Source organism: Nomia melanderi, chromosome 1 (assembly GCF_051020985.1).
Source record: "Nomia melanderi isolate GNS246 chromosome 1, iyNomMela1, whole genome shotgun sequence".
In the NCBI taxonomy this organism is placed as follows: Eukaryota; Metazoa; Arthropoda; class Insecta; order Hymenoptera; family Halictidae; genus Nomia; species Nomia melanderi.
In genome coordinates, this window is record NC_134999.1 from 29,979,145 (window position 1) to 29,998,723 (window position 19,579).

At 34.9% G+C, this 19,579-nt stretch overlaps 2 protein-coding genes across 5 annotated transcripts in view; one reads left to right on the top strand and one right to left on the bottom strand.

Annotated features, from left to right (window-relative positions):
- Positions 1 to 88: 88 nt before the first annotated feature.
- Srp9 (signal recognition particle 9) lies at positions 89 to 1,374 on the top strand. Its single transcript, XM_031980445.2, has 3 exons — positions 89 to 491; positions 945 to 1,013; positions 1,102 to 1,374. Exons 1-3 carry the CDS (start codon positions 420 to 422, stop codon positions 1,195 to 1,197), a joined length of 237 nt encoding a protein of 78 aa, XP_031836305.1. The 5' UTR covers positions 89 to 419; the 3' UTR covers positions 1,198 to 1,374.
- The window catches only part of LOC116428608 (band 4.1-like protein 4), a 125,574-nt gene continuing 107,293 nt past the window's right edge, over positions 1,299 to 19,579 (bottom strand). For 3 of the 4 annotated variants that reach the window (XM_031980444.2, XM_031980443.2, XM_076374517.1), the window contains 11 exons: positions 10,678 to 10,798; positions 10,243 to 10,330; positions 10,047 to 10,163; positions 7,056 to 7,568; positions 5,565 to 5,779; positions 4,571 to 4,646; positions 4,363 to 4,448; positions 3,602 to 3,757; positions 2,531 to 2,804; positions 1,724 to 1,830; positions 1,299 to 1,439 (listed from right to left, as the gene is read on the bottom strand). In XM_031980444.2, the coding sequence (XP_031836304.1) occupies positions 1,403 to 1,439; positions 1,724 to 1,830; positions 2,531 to 2,804; positions 3,602 to 3,757; positions 4,363 to 4,448; positions 4,571 to 4,646; positions 5,565 to 5,779; positions 7,056 to 7,568; positions 10,047 to 10,163; positions 10,243 to 10,330; positions 10,678 to 10,798 (1,790 nt within the window). In that variant the 3' untranslated portion in view covers positions 1,299 to 1,402. The remainder of the gene's footprint in view (positions 1,440 to 1,723; positions 1,831 to 2,530; positions 2,805 to 3,601; positions 3,758 to 4,362; positions 4,449 to 4,570; positions 4,647 to 5,564; positions 5,780 to 7,055; positions 7,569 to 10,046; positions 10,164 to 10,242; positions 10,331 to 10,677; positions 10,799 to 19,579) is intronic. The other variant, XM_076374520.1, reaches the window with a different exon arrangement.

Genomic DNA, 19,579 nt, shown 5'->3' on the forward strand with positions numbered 1-19,579 from the left:
GTGCCGATACTAAGTCGGTATATCAATCGAGCCGAGTGCGGCAAGTGATCGTTTCCCCCTGCCTCCCCAACCGGTTAGGTGATTTTGCGGTTTTCAGATGGAAAGTAGGCGAATTGTAGGTCTATGGCTTAAGTCTGTATCAATGATCATCATTACAATCAGTGGTGATTCATTGCCCTCTTGCGGCAAATTTAGGAAAATCTAGTTAGAGTTGCTGGAACCACAGACGAGGTGTATCGTCTGTGCTGGAACTTTCTTATCCGGTTCCAGCAAACCATCTGGCTTTGCGTTTACAAGTCTTGTGTTTTGATAAGTATCGTCATTTTCGATGATGTATTAAAATCAATTTTTTACATGTAACAGTAACATTGATGTAGTACACATTTATCTATACTGATATTGTTTAGTTAGTGATAAAAATGACATATTTAAGTTCATGGGAAGAATTCGAGAAAGGGGCAGAGAGGTTATATCTTCAAGATCCAATGAAAGTGAGTATTAATTGAATTTACATTAATTATTCTTCTATTATTATATTGACATATTAGAAATTGCCTGTAAATTTTAATAATGATGTTTTGTGAAAGTATTTCATTCAATAATTTAAAAATATTTTCATAGATAATAGAGGTTGACTGATTTGACAAGTTGACACGTCATTTGTTCGAAGTAAAACACGATTTTATTTTATACACGACTTTATCAACCGAGAAAGTAATGTTACATTAAATGTGTAATGTGTTTGAAATATAATATTTTATTAAGTTTGGTACAGAAAAATATCGAGAGCAATTGTTTTATATGAATTTTATTTATTATAGTTACTAAAAACTGCAGATAAAGCTTAAGTACTTATAATGTATATGTGCAGGTAATAGTATATTTATAACTTTAGCTTCCCATGTATATATATAAGCTTATAATTTATTGTTTTCTTGTTTCAGACTCGGTATACAATGAAATATTGCCATAGTAAAGGTATCTTATGTCTAAAACTTACAGATAATCGAACGGTAAGCGTTGTATTTATGTAACTTACCTTTACGTAACTTAATTTTTACAAACTAACTTAAATAATACAATTGTAATTTTTTGTTGCAGTGCCTACAATATAAAACAGAGATAGCACAGGACTTAAAGAAGATGGAAAAATTTATAGGAAATTTAATGAGGCACATGGCATCTAAGGAGAGCTAAATAAAGGACTAGATAAGATTAGGGACACTTTTTTTAAATAAGGAATAAAAGTGCTGCGCATTTAATTCATTGTTTATGGTTCATTTCATAAGTTTCAGTGACTGATGGGATTATTGATATTTAATTTGAATGAGGTATAAAAAACTTTCTTAAATATACAATATGTGCATAAATGTCTATTTTGTATTTATTTAAAGCTTCATGCTCATTTCGGCTGGTGACGTTGCCTCCTTGTTAAAGTTCTGAAACAGTGCAAAATGGGAATGCATTAAAATACAAATGCTCATTTGTTTTAAGCATTTAATTTTCTAAATGAAACAAATGTACGTGTAAAAACGTGATCTAAAATTTGTCTAAAAGTACCAATACTTTTTAGAAAGTGTAATTATACTATTCCAAGAATAAGTAGAATGTTCAGCAGCGTATAATGCATTAGGTATTAATGAAGCCAGACTTCGATTTTAATCAATTTCTAATACTGAATATTATAAGAGAGAAGCACAAAGCAATGAAAAGAAGCACTTACGATATTATGGGCTGCAGAACAGCATCCAGAGTAGTATCAACAGGAGGGTAGATTTCTTGGTTTGAAGACAGTTCATAGCGTACCTCTCCCCCTAATTGCAATTGCGTCTATACCAAACAAAACTATTTTACTAATTCACTATGCAGAAAATTTTATGATACAACACACTACATTCTAGAAATAACATTTCGTTGAATAAATCTTTGAATACTATTCCAATAGACAAACAAATAACACGAAAATACGTTGTACATAATATAACGAAAAACTGACGTAAAATTATTACTTTTTCGTTATATTTAACGAAATGATATAACTAGAAAAGAAAAGAGTAGCAAACCTTAACCATATGTGTTTATAAAAAGCGCTTAGTATTTCTAACAAAGTTCAACAGTATAAGTGCAATTTTAGTGAAATTAATTTCATTTGTCACATAGTACTGTGATCATTTCTTATTGTTCTCTTATAAAAGCAAAAAGCTTAAACTACATGAAGCAAAAATTTAACCCATTACTTTCTATTGGTACTGTTGTGCACCGACAAATATAATATACAGTTCTCTTTATCGACATTAACTACTTTCCATCTTTATTGAACGATCTCATCGCATCTGTTACAGACTAGATGATTATTATATTTATCGGTACGCATTTCACAATAACATAATCAATTAAAGTGTTGTACATATATATATATATGTATATATGATACTCAGCATGTAACGTGTTTCACGCAAAACCAAAATAAACGAACAATCGTAAATCTTGTATAATGAAAAAGAAACAAAGCGAGCGTAAAGATACGTACTACACGGGTGGGCTTAGCGCTGTCGGCTGAGCTTGAGCAGCAGCTTGAAAATTCCTGCGGTGTGCTTTCCCCGAGGCCACTGTCCGCGTTACTGCCTATCAATATTCTGTTGTTACGAGTATAATAAAAGTCCTTCCTCATATTGCACTCGCTCCTACTACCGTCGTAGTACTTAGCCTCGACTTGACCCGGCCTGGTCGGTGGCAAATTATAACTTCCATCGCGACTATGCTGTATCATTCTTCTGTTTCTTTTGCCAATGGATCCGATTGTTCTGAAAGTGAGTCCTTCACAGTCTTCGATAGCCACTCCAAATTTTTAAACGATCATTCCTGATCGGACACCAATCCGACATCGATGCATACACATTTTAGTTTGGCAAACGATCAGATGCGGTTAATACATACTACGAGCTAGAGATTGCATTCCTTTTCTGTTTTATTTCATAACAATTACTAGTATTCACACAGGTTTTTGTCATTTTCTTTCTCATTCGTAGGTCGTTCAACGGTCGGTCGTTTCAAATACCGGGACACCTAAAGGGGATTCTCGCCGGTGTGACACAGATATATCAATACACAACGAATTTCGATCGGCTTTTGTAATAGTCTCGATGCTCCCAGATACCAACGTTCGTTCGACGAGAGTACACAATGCAATTACCACAAACACAATTACACAACAAAACGTTTAACAGGATACGGAGGGCACAGACATGATACGGACACAGGAGAACGAACGGGGAATTGCTACGGTTCCGAGGACGTATACTTCCACGCGGATACTTCCGTGGAATAGCAAAAAGCATCAGTGGGTGCCAGCCAGGAAATAAATACACAGGTGCGAAAAGCTGTTAACCTCATCGATTTATTAAGGGTCTGTCATGCTTCTCGAAATAAATAATAAGGGGGCATGCTTATAGTAGATGATGTACATGCTCTGAATAAATAATAAAAAAAAAAAAACACATGCAAAGGGCGAGGATTTTAAACAATGACTACGGATCCCGTCTCATCCTCCATTTGCGGAGGATGACTGTGGATGTTGCAGGCCGTCTTGAGATCATCGTACCTAGGCAGAGACGACGAGTCTGCCTCGTCCAATCGGGAATTGCTAGATTGTAAGGGACATTGCTGTACAGATTGCGATTGAACCACCGTATACGGTATCTCTCGCCGTTGCTGTTCGCTCATTCCGGTCGTGTCGACTAGCCCAAATTCCAAATGTCTGGAAAAAATCATGCTCTTAATTGTTACGTCGTTACACCTTACTCTCGAAGGCAATAAATGTCATCGTGCACATCTTTAAGAATGACAGAATTTCATCTCGTTTACGTGACGTTTCCGTTTTTAGTAGAAAAGAAGCAATGAAAGTATTTTACAAACGAATATGTATATATATAAATAGATGTATAGATCGAACTTAATTACATGTTCAAAGCAACATCACCTTAATTTTACATTTTAGCCTTAATACTTCGATCGTTCTATCACCTGTTGTCTTAAGATAAAATCTCATATTTATAATACAATATTTAAGAATGGTAGAAACACAGGGACCATGACAAATGTTGGCTTACAAACTTTTCCTTTTATTCAAGAGAAGATTTCAGGAGAGATTCATGGAAGTCGATTGACAGTGGAAGTGTTAAGGGACAAAGTTTCTGTTTCAATGAAACCTTGTCACGTACTGAGCGTGTGCTCTGGTAACACTTAATACCTCTAAACTGATTAATCGATCTTTGTTTACAATAAATACTATATGTGCAGAAACTTTGTACCTATTACATTAAAGAATGCTTTGTATATTATAATTATATAAATAAAACCTACTTCCTAAGCTCGTCTGGCAATGGTTGCTTCTGAGAAGGACTCCGGTGTCTACTCCTATGCCTCCTTCTAGGTTCTGTATGGCTCACCTAACATTTCAAATAGAACCATTGAAACGATAGACAGAAACTAGCTTATAATAAATGGAAAATAATTCTGAATAGTGTATACATGCTTTTGATACGTCTCAAGTTACATTATTCGAACTTACAACGGCTCGCTGAACTCCTTCGCCCTTTCGTTTCTGAGCTTCCCTCCATTGTGGCTCGGAGTCGACCAATTCGTGCCTGGAAAAAAAAATTCCCACACGCGTGTGTGTACTTGTACAATAACAAGGGTCACGTCTGGATAGCGTAGTTTAACTGAAGAACAGCCACGCGTGTTACAAGTGCGCGGTGATAAATTAGATCCAGAGAATGGTACACTTTTGTTGGAGTATAATTACGATACCGGCTTCCAGCTTACGCATTCATTTTTCGTTGAATATAACGGCGGAGGGATTTCGTTGCTCCGCGGTTGATACTTCCCGCGTGCGTCATCATTAAAATAATTATCACCTTTACGGATTTTATGTACCCTACCGTAAGAGTATAATGAGCACGAGGGCTCTTCTTTCCCGTCTACACGGTCGATGAACCCGCCCAAGACGTTCGAACGCACTACGTGCTCTTCGTTTTCACATGACCGTCTAAGGAACCTTTATTATCCCAATTAATTACCAATTAAGCCGGCACGCACATCTTAGACGCTCAATTGACTTAATATACGACGGGAAACGTAACGAGGTCGATTATATCGTAAGATTTCATTTGAATCTTCCGCGCTGTTCGTTTGTTTGCCAAGACACCGCGTCGGTTCGAATTCTTCGGATTTAACCCTTTGCACTTGAGACAGTTCCCACTGGAAATGTCCGACATTTTCTGATGGGATGTAGATGGATTGAATTTTCTTCATTCTTTGAAACTAATACATCGGTGAATTAAGAAACGAGGCTATTTCATTGATGCATTATACAAAATTTGTATATATAAGTTTCTTAATTTCATTTTTTAATATAATATTATATGTATATAATACAATGTTGTATATAATATAAGATTATATTGTATTTAAGACTTTATAAATTTACTGTGTCATTCAAGTGGTGTATCAGAGTCACCCTTCGAGTGCAAAGGGTTAAAGGCAGAATAACGATGATTGCATACCTAGAAGAACGAGAGCTTCTGTGCTTCCTGCGGTGTTTACGATGGCCTGACCTCGAGTCCGAACCTCTTGACAGTTCGGACTCGCAGTCTGAATGACGACTGTGTCTTCGGTGACTATGACTATGACTTCTCCTACGATGACCACCGCGACTATGGCTGTCCCCTGAACTTTGGCTCTCCACAGAGCTACTCCTTCGCTGGAGCCTGCTCAAGAGCTGAAATTCATTTGACAATGATTGCTTCAAGAGTGTTAGATACATGTCTGTTCAATATAAAACCAATGACTGTGATGTATTTTATTCCTATTTTTATCGATTAATATTGTGCTCTGACGGTTTCTGAATTATGTTTATTCGAGACCCTTAATTATTTTGTAATGTTCACTCAATTTTTCTTAACCCTTTGCAATCGGGAGGTGATTCGGTTTGATACGGTTAAATTATAAAGTTTGATGTTTAATATTGAACTTTATATAATGCGTCACTATGTGAAATCTCATAGTAAAATACTTTCGTCCCTTAATTTATCGATTAAATTAATTACATTAATCGCAAAAAAACATCGTCTATATTTTATCAAAAGTGTTGGATATTTCTAGCAAAAAACTTCCGAGTGCAAAGGGTTAATATCTGGATCTCCTAATACTTATAAATGAGAGTGTATTCATTCAGAATATTCAGAAAACTTCCTTATTCCAACGTTTCTAACGCAAAATTTTGTAATGTAAACATTTGACCCATTCGATAGGAGTAGAGGACAACACATTTCTATTCTGATCACTTTGCAACGTTCGTTATAAGGTTCACAGGTCTTTTGCAATTAAAATTCTATTTTCAATTTATATCCTTCCTACTGTACTTCCCTTACTTCGAGTACCAATCTATTATATGCAGACCAAAAAATGCCCGACTGCCCACAAGTCAAGCGAGCACACAGGCAAGACTCACTGACAACAGATGTCGATTAATAGCATTCCACTTCAACTCTGAAGTCTACAGAGCACAAAGGATTAAGTCGTAAAGAATAATTTTACTACATACTTATAAAAGATAAATGGCCAGTAACGATAGAATCTACAGTCAACACACATCATTTTGAATGGTTAAACATTCAGGAATGCCATTAGAATGCTAAGTCATTGTTCCATACGTCTAACATCCTGCTGCCAAGAATGAAATCCGTCCGGCCCATTTAACTAAAAATTCTTTTCGCCACTGAATACACCATAAAACTACAGAAACCCTAAACATCGGCTGACACATAATTCCATATAACAATCTTCAAAAAGCGTTACGCTCTGCTGAATTCTAATTACTCCATTGAATGTTAATTTAACGATCAATTACACGCGGAGAACGAACGCGGAAAATTAGCTTGTACCACACGCAGAGAATAAACATGGAATATTGTCTTGCGGAAATTCCGACGCCCAGCGGCCGCATGTTGCCGAGGTGTTCCGAAACTTATGAATTATAAATCTGAAGGACGTACTGCCGGTGCTGTTCCCGCGGAGCGGACAGACCGAGGACTAGACGAAGTATAAAGGCCTCGGGGCTGGCTCTGAGTCCACGGCGCGCTCCTGGTGCTCCTGGGACTCGAATTGTTCACCCGTCTGGCATTCTGCGTATTGCACAAGACATTCCCGCTGGCCGGGTTGCTGGCCGAATTAACGTTGACAGCGGCAGGCGTTTCCACGAACGGGCCAACCATCTCTTGGCCCTCGACCACGCGTCGCTGAGCCCTACGGCTGGGGGTTCTCTGGAAAATCGGAGGCGGATTCCGTCTGATCATCGTGTGCTTCTCCGATCCGGACGGCGGACTGTACGACCGGAAACGGGAGTAAGGGCTCAAAGGTGGCGGGCCAGTGGCCATTAAACGGAAGAACGCTTGGTGCTCCAGACAGCATTTCCACAGGTGTCTGCAGGCACCCTTTGACGGTGTCTCGAAACCGTGCGTCCTCTCTTCGGAATTCTTCTCGCTCACCCTCAGCATGAAGTATCTACCCTGGAACGTGTACGAGTCTGATAGAATTAGGCAGTGTAATGTCAATTATGAATGATTTATTCGGCCTGGGCAACGCGATAAACGGCGACGTATGATTTTTAGCCGAGGAAGTTCTGCGTGGCGAGCGACGCAATTTGTTTCTTACTTTATTTTACTCTGGTTTTCGTATTTTGTTTTGTCTACTACTTGTTTTTAGTTTTTTATATACCTGTTGTTCTATTCTGTTTTACTATTTTGTTTTGTCTATTACTTGTTTTTAGTGTTTTCGTACACATGCTGTTTTATTCTGTTTTAATATTTTATTTTGTCTGCTGATTGTTTTTACTATTTTCGTACACCTAATTTATTCTATTTTACTATTTTATTTTATCTACTACTTGCTTTTACACGTTTCATACATCTGCTAATTTATTCTATTTTATTCTGTTATACTTTATCTTATTTTAATTACACGTAACAACATTTTATCTATTTACCTCTGTTATTATTTCTGTGTTATTTATTATTTTACACTGTTATATTTTATGTTGTGAATGCTTGCTCGTAAATATTTATTTATTCTTTATATCGCCGAATATATATATATATATATATATATATATATATATATATATATATATATACATATATTTATGTATGTTTCTTTTTATTTATATCATATATATGTGTTTATATTTTATTATATTTTATTCACCCTTGCCGAAAAGGCGTATTGAAGTACCTATCCCCGGTCGATAATTGTAAGGCCGAAGGAACATGGTTTGGAAATAAACAACTTTTAGCGGTTATGAATTATTTAGCACGTTCCGTGCCATTTCTGGTACACGCGGAATTTTTGTAAGGAAACACTTTTTGCGAGACGTGTGTCGAAAAATGGCGATACATATCGTAAAGTAGCGAAAACGCTAAGAAAGATATCAAAATATATATAAAAGTCACCAAAAACTTGAATGTAACTTAACACTAGGTTTACGGACGTTTATTGTACAATTTTTTCTATTGTTCCTCGAAAAATTGATGTTCGTTGATTCAGATCTAGGAAATTAGTGATTTAAAACTAGACAATTAGAATACGTATTCGTGTAATTGCGTCAATAAAAGTCCACGCGAACATTTATCAATTAATTTTTGTTAAAATCAATATGCGTATTTTAATTTATTATTAACATTTTACATCGATTATTCTCATTCGTCTCGCCATTCTTGTACAACTGGACTCGATGAAACTACTTGATCATTAATAAATTAAAGAAAATAATTGGATGGTTTGTCTGCGTTTACTCTAAAAAATAAAGATTGTTAATAGAGAAGTAATATTTCTTTTATATGAAAACTAGATACATAACATTCGATTTTGTTTAAATTTGTCTATATTTCCTATTAAATAATTAATTATTATTATTATAAATGAATTATAATTGAATGCAATATAGTATTATCTTTAACCGTAAGTTTTTGTTCGAATAAAATCTCACTCGGCACTGATAATTATAATCGTTTACTTTCACTTCTTCGTTTTCTCATTTTGTAATTCAACGTGTAGTAAAGACGTGTTATAATTAATATTAAATATTTCCATGCATGTTATTCCTTGAGTTTAATTACTACATTTAATTAGGGTTTACATCCTTTAATGAGGTTCGTGAATCAGCTTTCGTACATGTTACGTTTTGAAATTTATTATTAAAGCGTACTGCACGTAATTGTGCACTGTATTTTATGTCCCTTATAATTTTACGGACGTACGGTAATATATACGGCTATTTTCTATGACCTGCATCAAACTGCTACGGTTATCGAAAGATTCAGTGTTAGTCATTAATTTTATTCTTCCTTTATACAGATACGCGTGTGGTTATAATTTTCGAAACTATTATACTCAAGCATCCGATCAACATAATCCTTTCAGTCTATTTATGTGTCATTCTTCGTTTCATATATATTCAAAGTTAAACTTTCTATTACAATTAATTAACATCAGATTTATTCGAATGGTCTATTTCGTTAAAAAAATGTTCTTCTTGCAGATTTCCAATTTCACAGGGTTAAATAGTTAACCATTTGAGTGCCAAGCGGCGCGGTCGCACTTCTCCGCTAGGCTGTCTAAAAATGCCACTCTATCGGTTTGTAGAATCAAATTAACTTTATTTATTCGTCTTCCTTTTAATTATTTATTTTTTTGTTATTACCTGCTTAGTAATGGAAGAACGGAACGATCGCGCTATTTACAATCTTTGCACGTAAAAATAGAAAAGCGTAATTCAGTCTCTGAACTGAAACGAAAGAAGCGCGATCGCCCTGCTTGGCACTTTTCGATCGGTTTTTTGTGAAGACCCGTGGCACTCAAACGGTTAAATAGACGAATTACCTCTGTAAATATGCTATTAAATTTATTGTGCAAATATCTTGCGAATTTCACTGAATTGTTCGTTTAAATAGATAGTAGGTCGTTCGTGGATTACCATATCGTTTGCTTACCTTATAATAGATTTTATTTATCCGAGGCCAGTAGTAATTTCCCACTTTGGTCTTGTTACGCAACAGTATTATCCCGCTCGGTGTCAGGCCCAAAAAGTATTCCACACTGTCCTCACCCTAAGGATAAAAACTTCCAGAGATTTCTGTGATACGATCGCGATGGTTATAACGTTTTCTTTTAAAATGAGAAACTTACCAATACGGGATGCAAATCGACCCCATACATTTCGAGCCATTTTACCTTGTCGAGATAATTCAGCTCTGCTGCAGAGGGTAATTGTCCTCTGAAAAGATCAATCTTATGATAATGCATCATTTAAATTCCTTGCGTAATGATTATACCGAGCTCTAAATACTTGTATAAAACACTGAGCCAGTAAATTATTTAAATCATTCAAAGTGTCATTAACGTTTAATGCTGCCATTTCTTTCGGAAATTGAATAACGAATACTTAATTACATTAATTATGTTCAATAAATGTTCATGTTATATTTAACACAATGTCTATTATCGATAAAAGTAAAGGAACATTTAATTTTCTGTTTTTCGATTAATTTATAGACTATTGTTTATGGTAAACCTAAAGATTACAATGAAGGTAATATTTTATTAACAACCACGACAACTTACACAAGAGTTTTATGAAGTTCCACTATACGGTTCTCCAATTCTGTAGTCTGATTGGCTAAGAATCGAAATTCGGTAACGTAGCCTAAGGAATGTCGTCTTGGATCGTAGTCTCCCAGTTCCGCTGAAACAACAAGAAAGTAAAGCTTATGATTTCTATACATTTTGTAATCAGCATACAATTTTCTGTGATGCCTTCAATTTACTCTCGAATGTCACTCCGAGAAATTAAGATGAAATCAGATAAAATTATTGTAATAATTGTGTCTAAAATTATTTAACCCTTTGAGTGCTGGATACTCTTGGCCGAAACGTTCCACGTGGACGGAATATTTTGTTGCTCATCTAAAGATCGATGAATTATATTAATCCGTTACTTTAGCAATTAAATTGAATGCCTGAAATTTCTCTATAGAAACTCCAAGTCTACATATATTGAAACTTTATACGTAGACTTACAATTGCCAGATCAATTTCTTTAATAATTTCTCAGAACATCTGTTATCTTTTTAATAATTGCAAAAAGAAGAAATCAGGAATAAGTCATTATGACCCGTCTGATAGTTTTAGTGTTAAAGAGAATTTACAAACGTAAATATTACTCGATTCTTTTCAATTCGAATTGAGTATTCTTCTTTTGTTATCAATTATACTTCTGAGTAAAGATCGATATAGATATTGCTTAGAACTTTTTTCTTTTTTTTAATAAATTGTTAATGGCAAACTATATGTATCGATATACTAGTAGTATCAATTATACTTGAGAAATAAATCATAGAGCAAGGGGTTAATTCGTACAATCAAATAAATTGTAATTAAAATGAAATGGTACTGCCTCAGCTTTATCAAATTAAATGATGCCAAGAAACGCGTATATTCAGGTGTTATAAATAATCAAAATATAAATTTCTTTTCAAAATAAAATTTACAAGAATTTATTTCGCGAATATTTAAAATTGGTAAAGTAATTAAAATTAAAATTGATATTAATAAAAAATCACATACACTTAGCATTGTCACGACGGCACGTGTGACATTAAAAAGATCGAAAAATCCATATATGCGTCCACAGTCCACAGTGATGGCTTCCGACGAACGCATATATGCGCCCACAGCACTCAAAGAGTTAACGATCTAGAATTATTTTAAGTTTGCCCATCATTTCACATAAATAAATAAAAACAACGAACAGAAATTAATTAACTTCAAAGGACCGACGTATCATTTAACGCGTCAAATGAGAATATGATAACGACAACAATGATGGAAGTAATTAAATGGTTTTTGTCACGATATACTCGACGTTCAGCCTAATAAGCAAAAGTGCTTTTCCGTGTATTTATATTAATCCACTAAGGCTTAACATCTTTACATGTATTTCATATTTTACATTAACTTTCACAACAATATTAACGATATAAAGAAAAATGCGTACAGTGTGATTTCAATTTCAATTTCAAAAGGATCAATGAAGACGTAGACTCCGTATAATAATTAATTAGCAGAACAAAAACGGCAAGGATTACGTTTTATAATCCGGATAAACCGGAAATCCAGATTAACGGAGCTCTACTGTACAGATACTACGCATTTCGATGAAATCGCGAAGCGAAGTAAAACACGATAAATCAGAGAATCGAAATAATATCCGGTGCAACGGAATCGAGACTTGGACGGACAATTAACCCCTTGCCATACAGTATCGAGTCAGACTCGCGAGAAAGTTTTCAAAAGGAAGTTACAAAAATGAAATATCACTCGATTATTTTTTATTCAAATGAAACAGTACTTTTCTATTATTCATTGTTATGTTCTGAAGTAAAGGTGAATGAATGGTACAGATTCATTGGGAATTTTTCTTCGTTTTCTGGTAAATTATGAACTCCTCTTATAGTATTGTGTCGGACTCATGAAGGAAATTTTAAATAGAATTTAACAAACAAATATTATTCAATTTGCTCGAATACAAATTACATATTTTTCGTGTTGTTGGAATTTTCTCTTAGTTTCAATACATTATTAATAGCAAAGTAGTTAGATAGATCATTTTCAAAATCATTCATAACTGCGAAATAAGAAAACTATGGTAGATCAGGTGCTAAATAGAAAGTCATCATAATAGTCGCAATTACCAAAGAAATGACAGAACAAGGAGTTAAATGAAACTATTTACTTTAAAAATCATTTCAGATATAAAACAGTTGAAAAACATCAATAATTCCAAAATAATAAAACTAAGTGAAACTATTTATTTTCAAAATCATTTCAGATATAAAATAGTTGGAAAAATCAATAATTCCGAAATAATAAAGCAACGGTGGTTCATGTGTTAAAGACAAAGTAATCCTAGCAGTCGCGGTTACCAAAGAAATCACAGAGCAAGGGGTTAATCGTATCCAGTGCTAGCGAAGGATTCCCCGATTGTTGGAAATTCGGTTCTTTCATGTTATCCTCGAGTTTTCCGGTCTGCTTCCCCGCCGCCCCTGTTACCGTCAATTCCCATAGGGTGCACGGACAGAAATGCCCTCCAGAAATCATCCTAGTCGGTTAATTGAATCACCGACTTTGATGAATATCTGGCCCGACCGGCGCGGCGACGGCGGCAAGGGCATTTTATTTTCTTGCTGCTTCTCATTCCGGCCATCCACCATGGAAAGAAGCCGGCACCTTGTCGACGCCGGCTTCTTGTATGCTCATTCGGTCGTGTAATTACGAGACCGCCGGTCGGAGACCGCGAAACGATCGGTCGAACCGCGTTCTGCACGAATCGCGTTTATCGGTCCTCGAAGCTCTCGCTTCGTTGAAAGGGGAACTGGTAGAAATCGAATCGTTATGCACGGAAAAATGTCCACGTATGCAGTTGATCGTTCGAGTAAAATCGTCCCTTCGAGTGTTGCGTCGTTATGCGGGAAATTGTATATTTTCTACGTTTTCAACCCCTCGCCTTGTAATTTCTTTCTGAACCCTTTCAAGTAGGATTTTTTAAAAAAGTTTTTACTCGGTTATTATATTGTACTTTAACCTTTTGCCCTATTTTTTAATTATGGTCGATACAACTACTTTATCGTTAATAATTGATTAGTAAAAGAAGATTTATATGCTTATTCTACGTCTATGTTTACTCCAAGGTTAACGATCGATAATAGAAAAGTAATATTTAATTTATATTTGAAAACAATAAATGGTACTTAGACTTCTCAAATTCAACTGCAAATTTTCGTCACGAGTTTGATATGATATTGTGGGTTGAAGGATTAATATATAACGTAGGTTAGCTTGTATGTTATAAAAAGTGTTTGGTTCTGATAAAACGGATTGGAGTATTTTTAAAGTGTACTCGTAAGACTGGATTTTGATATATATTTTGTATATGTTTATAGAAAATTAAATTGTTGATTCGATATTAGGTACAAAGCAGTGTCAAGTATTTTGAAATGCTTAGCGTGAGTTGTAAATGATTTGTTAAAGAAATGTTATTGATGGGAAATGTTGGAATATATAGGTGGTCTTTAAGGGGACAGTCTAACGAGAAAGAAATGGTATAGGGGAATACAAGTCGATCGATAGAAGCCGTATAGTCAAGAAATACAGGAAAGACGTGCAGCCGGATACGTATGTTGTATTATAGTACAATAAAAGAAGATACAATAGTGCTGAATCTATAACAGACGAATTTACTTCAACGAGAATTTTTAATTTAAAATTTTATAATTTTGTAGTATTTCTCAATTTATGATTTTACATTTTATAAAATTTATAGTTTATCGTTCTATATTTCATAAAATTTGTAATTTGTCGGTTTATATTTCATAAAATTTATAATATTTCATTTTATATTTCACAAAATTTATAATTTGTCGGTTTATATTTCACAAAATTTCAACAAATTTATTTATAATTTTAGAAATTTTAGAAAATTGCATAAAACTCCGCTATGAAAAATTCAAACCTTATGAACAAAAAATATAAAGAGCTACTTCATACGACGTCAGTATTAATATTCTCTGTAGATCGATTGAGAGGGTAGAAATGAAGAACATAAAACACGGTTCCGCATATTTATCAAGTCACAAGCAGAAAACCAGCCCTTTGATGTACGAAATAATTATGATTATGTCTCGTGAAAGGATTTATTAAGCTGTTTAAATTACATTTCGCCGATTGTATTATTGCAAGTCTTATATTTCTGTCCTTCACCCGTTGCGAACTTCCTTCTATACTCTCTTTTCCCATGTTTGCAATCATAAAAATAATAGGATCTATCGAATCCTCGGTCTGGATGCAATTGTCCAGGGTAATATCGCGAATTACTAAAATTTCCTGAAGCGGAAAACGTGAAGAATTGGTCTGATCATGATGCTTCGATGTTTTCTTCCGTTTGTTTCCGTTATCTTCGTCAGACTTACCTAGACTCGCTACAGCACTATCGATTTCAACAGTGAACTTGTACAAACTATTCTCTTTTATAGAATATAGATTATTTACTGTTTTGCAAAGTTAGTAAAGAACTTTCGAACAAATTATTTAGGAGAAGAATAGACTAAGTTATAAATAAAATGTTTTTAAAGTGCCAAATGATTTTACAACGATATCCCATTAAATAGAACCATACGATTAGCTTTAAACAGTGCATATAAATTGTATAATTGAATTTTATATTTAAGTCATATCACATATTGGACAAAATTTAACTTGAGCCCTTCAGATTGATGAAATTTGAAAGATTGAAGTAGATTAAGTAGTTCAGGTAATGTTCTAAAAAGTGAAAAGCTTCAAATGTATAATTCAATTATTTAAATAACAAAATATTGATACATAGCTTTCTTCTTTCCTACTATTTAACTAAATAATTCATATTTTCTCGCAAAGAATTTACAAAAGTTTAAAAGATTCTCGTAAAATAAAAATATTACAAATTCTAAAAAACACAAAGGTAGCTCACGAATTAATATTAAAACTTCTTATTAAATAGTTATAATTTTCTATCAAAAATAATACCGCTTCATTTCCTCTCGTGAAATAACGTTCCATAAATGTAAAGATCTTTTTATGAATCAACCCCTGGACTCCATAGACCAGCAGAGACCTTACTTACAAGGGTAGCTTTTCAACCAGCACTCGCCGATTTTGATGAAACTTATATGAGACACAGTTCTCAAGAAAATATTTGTCACGTATTTTTCCTTATCAGCCAACATTCACTTCAAAGGGGTGAAAACATCCCTCAAAGTTCAGGATTAAAAGTATATTTTTACGACGTCTCTGAAACTATATAAAAGAAATCTAAACCGTTCGTTTCAAGACGAACAATTTAAAACAAAAATTTCGTCTACACCTCTACTTTCAGAGATGCAAAAAATTTCAATCCTGAACTTCTGTCTTCAACCCCTCAAAATGAATGTTAACCGATAAGGAAAAATACGCGTGAGATATTTTCTTGACAACTATGTTTCGCATAAGTTTCATTAAAATCGGCGCGTGCCGGTTGAAGAGGTTCCCTTGTTAGTCGGACAACACCGGTGCAATAACAGCGAAAAGAAAGGCAATAAAGAATGCAAGAAAGAAAGGATGAAGTCGGGAGTTACAGTCCCATTGTACGGACTCAATGAAACATCTTCGAGTTTCTTCCGCAGTCGGTGGCGGGGGTTGGCCGAGCACGCCTCGAGAAATTATGAAAAGAAAATTAATTTGCGAAATGAGATCATCGCCATAAAAATGAGCCGCCGGGATGAAATTGCCCGAGGAACGTGCTGAAATAATGGGATCCACTCGGGGGGCTCCTGGAACAGAAGAATGCCTAAGGTGTTTTCGTCGCAGACGTAATGGCATTGTGCTCAAAGCTCCGCGCTATCTTGTTTGAGATCCCCGGGAAGCTGGACAACGCTTTCAAACTGTCGCGACTCTATTTCCATTTGTAAAATAGAGCTCCCCAGGAAATGGCCGTTCTACTTATTTCCAGGGTAACTTCAATATTTGCGCAAGCAAGGGGCCATTGGCTGGTTGCTACACGGCTAGGCTCATTCCGAAGAAAAACGCGTTACCCGCGCGACGTACGAAGGGATATGAAATGTGGCCGGCGCATGGAAATCAGGCAAAAGGCCGTTATTACCGTTGCTGACTTGATTAACCCATTTTCATCGTAAGGAAGTTTGAAAAAGAAGGCACTTATCGCGAATTTTTGTTTGTAACACGTTGAATGCTACATGATTTCATACAGCGTAATATACAAAATGGAGGAAATAGAATATTTAACGGACCAATGCCGCGTATATGGCGGCAGAAATCATTTTATTATTTTCATCACTGTTATTGTCGTAATATTTACAATCGACACGTTAAGTATTGTACCAGCTCACTTCTCTGAATTTGTTTTAGTTTATTTATGTTATTTTTTGGTGTTACGTAAACTTGAAGTACTTCTGGTCCGTTAAGGGTTAAATTGATCGAATTGCATTGTTATTATTGCACGTTCATCTAGCTGAATGTCACTGTATTATATTATTTATAATATAGAAATGTTTTCACACAATCATCGTTTAATTGAGTGAACTATAATAATTCGATTTGGTTGGGAGTCAACAGTGACCCTTGTGGCATTCAACGTGCTGATTTTATATAAGTAGGAAAATTACAACAATTAAAAAGAAGTACTATTAAATACAATTATTACTTTCATTTCTGATAATGTCTTCCATTTTTATTTTCTAGCTAAGGGAAAATATAACGTCACATTCAGTTCTCTTGCGATAATGACCAACGAAATATATAAATATACGTTAATGATGCAAATGGGTTAAACATGTGACTCTGAATGTGAGCATTAGTGAAGTCATAAGTCGAGAAAAATTAAATTAATATAGCAAATAATTTATTTATAATGATCCACTTGAATTATGTATCGTTTGTACTAGTGCAGAGGTTATGGTTTGATGAAACACCGGAATTATTTATTAAGTAAACACGAAAACAAAGAGTTCTCGTGAATGAAACCAAACTTGGATGACGTGCTGATTCGTCATTCTGAGTTAAAAGGTTAACACCTTGCCCTGTAACATCGTGACTCGTGGTGGGCATTTTGAAGTGAATTTGAATAATCTGAATATTATTTAGTTGTTCTTTAAATAGAAAGTAAATATTACTTTCCTATTAGCAATTGTTTAAAGTAAACGTAGACATAGAATTAGTATAAAATTCTTTTCTTTTTCTAATGAAGTATCAATGATAAAACAGTTTTGTCAAGAACTCTTGTAAAAGGAGTTCTTTTATAATGTTTTTATTATCTCCTTTGTTAGTTACATTTTATCGATAAAAGAGATTATAGAAGAAGGGGTTAACATACTCTAAAATCTTTTGTACTTTATGATTAATAATTTACTAGAAAAACAAATTCCGTGTCTACAATTACTTTAAAGCATAACAATTGATAACTGGTAAACAATACTTAATTTAAACTGAAAGGAACTGAATCAGATTTGTATTTATTACATTTTTTTTTATTAAATCTTCACTACATGTTCCATACGATATTATAAGGCAAGGGGTTAAAGTGTCTCCCCGTGAAATTACCTGTCGACAGCGTACAGGTATGTAATTATACCTGTCGCACGTAACCGTGGAGCATTCTTTCAACGGAAACAAGAGATTTCATTCGCTCACTGTGCTCTGGAGGTTGGAAAAATAGCCTGTTATTCTTTCCCGACGTTTTATTGTCTTCTTGATATCAGGTTAGAGGTTAAGAGGGCACGAGCGTTTAAGACTTTACAAAATTGTCCACGTATTTTTAGTAATAAATTATAAATAAATTTGTTATTAATACACATTCAGCTTCAATACCACTAAAACTAAAATTGTTACACTTAAAAATCTTTGTTTTATATTTAATTCGTAAATTTCAGTTATATCCTGCTTATAAAGTATATGAATTTTTTAAATAATATATTAACCCTTTGACCCTCGTACGTCATGCTGGAGATGACAGTACAAATTTGTTATACTATATTTGTAGCACTTTAAAAAGCACCACGCTTTAATAGATTACAAAAATGAATTCTTATAACAATAATAATAAATAAAATAAATTTAAAACGTTCAATTCTACCACTGCAAATTACTTTAATTCGTTTCCCAGAAAACAAGTACAAGTGTACCCAACAACATAGAAAATAATTCGGGTGCAAAGGGTTATATCCAAGTTTTCAATAACTTTTATATATTTCGACATTATCCCTTCACGTTCTATTGCTTTGTAGCTACAATCCGCGGCCAGGTATCTCATAAAAATATTTTCCAGCAAAAATTACCATGTACTATACGCAGTACACGCGGCACTGAACGCGTTAACCGATAAACAAAAATTGATTTTCAATCCAGGACTTCTTACCGGACATTCAGCCCGGCTCTGTCCTATTGATCGTCTGTCGCTAATCCTTGCAAGATCCATCATGCCAAAGAGTAAAGATTTATGTCTGGATCATACCTTCGGAGAAAGAGAGTGAAACGTAGCTGGCTCCGTTCGCGCGGCGGGGGATGGAAAAGAAACGCGGCGGACAGGAAAGTCGAACACGTAAAATTATGTTGCTTAAGATGTTGCAATCCATCCTCTCGCGGTGATCTCATCCGCGGCGGACCGCACGCGTATTCAGAGAAGTTTATCTTCATTTCGCGAAGCAAAACGCGTGCCGTGTCCCTTTTCCTGTTTCTCTCGTTCGCTCGTTTTCTTGCTACCTTCTCCTACCCCTCTTTCCCTTTTCTCTCTGTTGCTCTTGGCATCTCTGCGTCTCTCTTACTCACTCCATGTTTCGTTGTCAACGGACTCGCGACTGAACAAGAAGAAAGGGACATTCATTTCGTCTCTTTTGACGGCGATGAGACGCAAACACCGACCGTATCTTTCTCTCCCCGCCCT

Excerpts from the sequence above, each read along its gene's own strand:
- Srp9 (XM_031980445.2), top strand. The coding sequence starts at position 420 with ATGACATATTTAAGTTCATGGGAAGAATTCGAGAAAGGGGCAGAGAGG. Across the intron at positions 492-944 it reads ATCTTCAAGATCCAATGAAA|ACTCGGTATACAATGAAATA; the intron begins GTGAGTATTAAT and ends TTCTTGTTTCAG. Across the intron at positions 1,014-1,101 it reads AACTTACAGATAATCGAACG|TGCCTACAATATAAAACAGA; the intron begins GTAAGCGTTGTA and ends TTTTTGTTGCAG.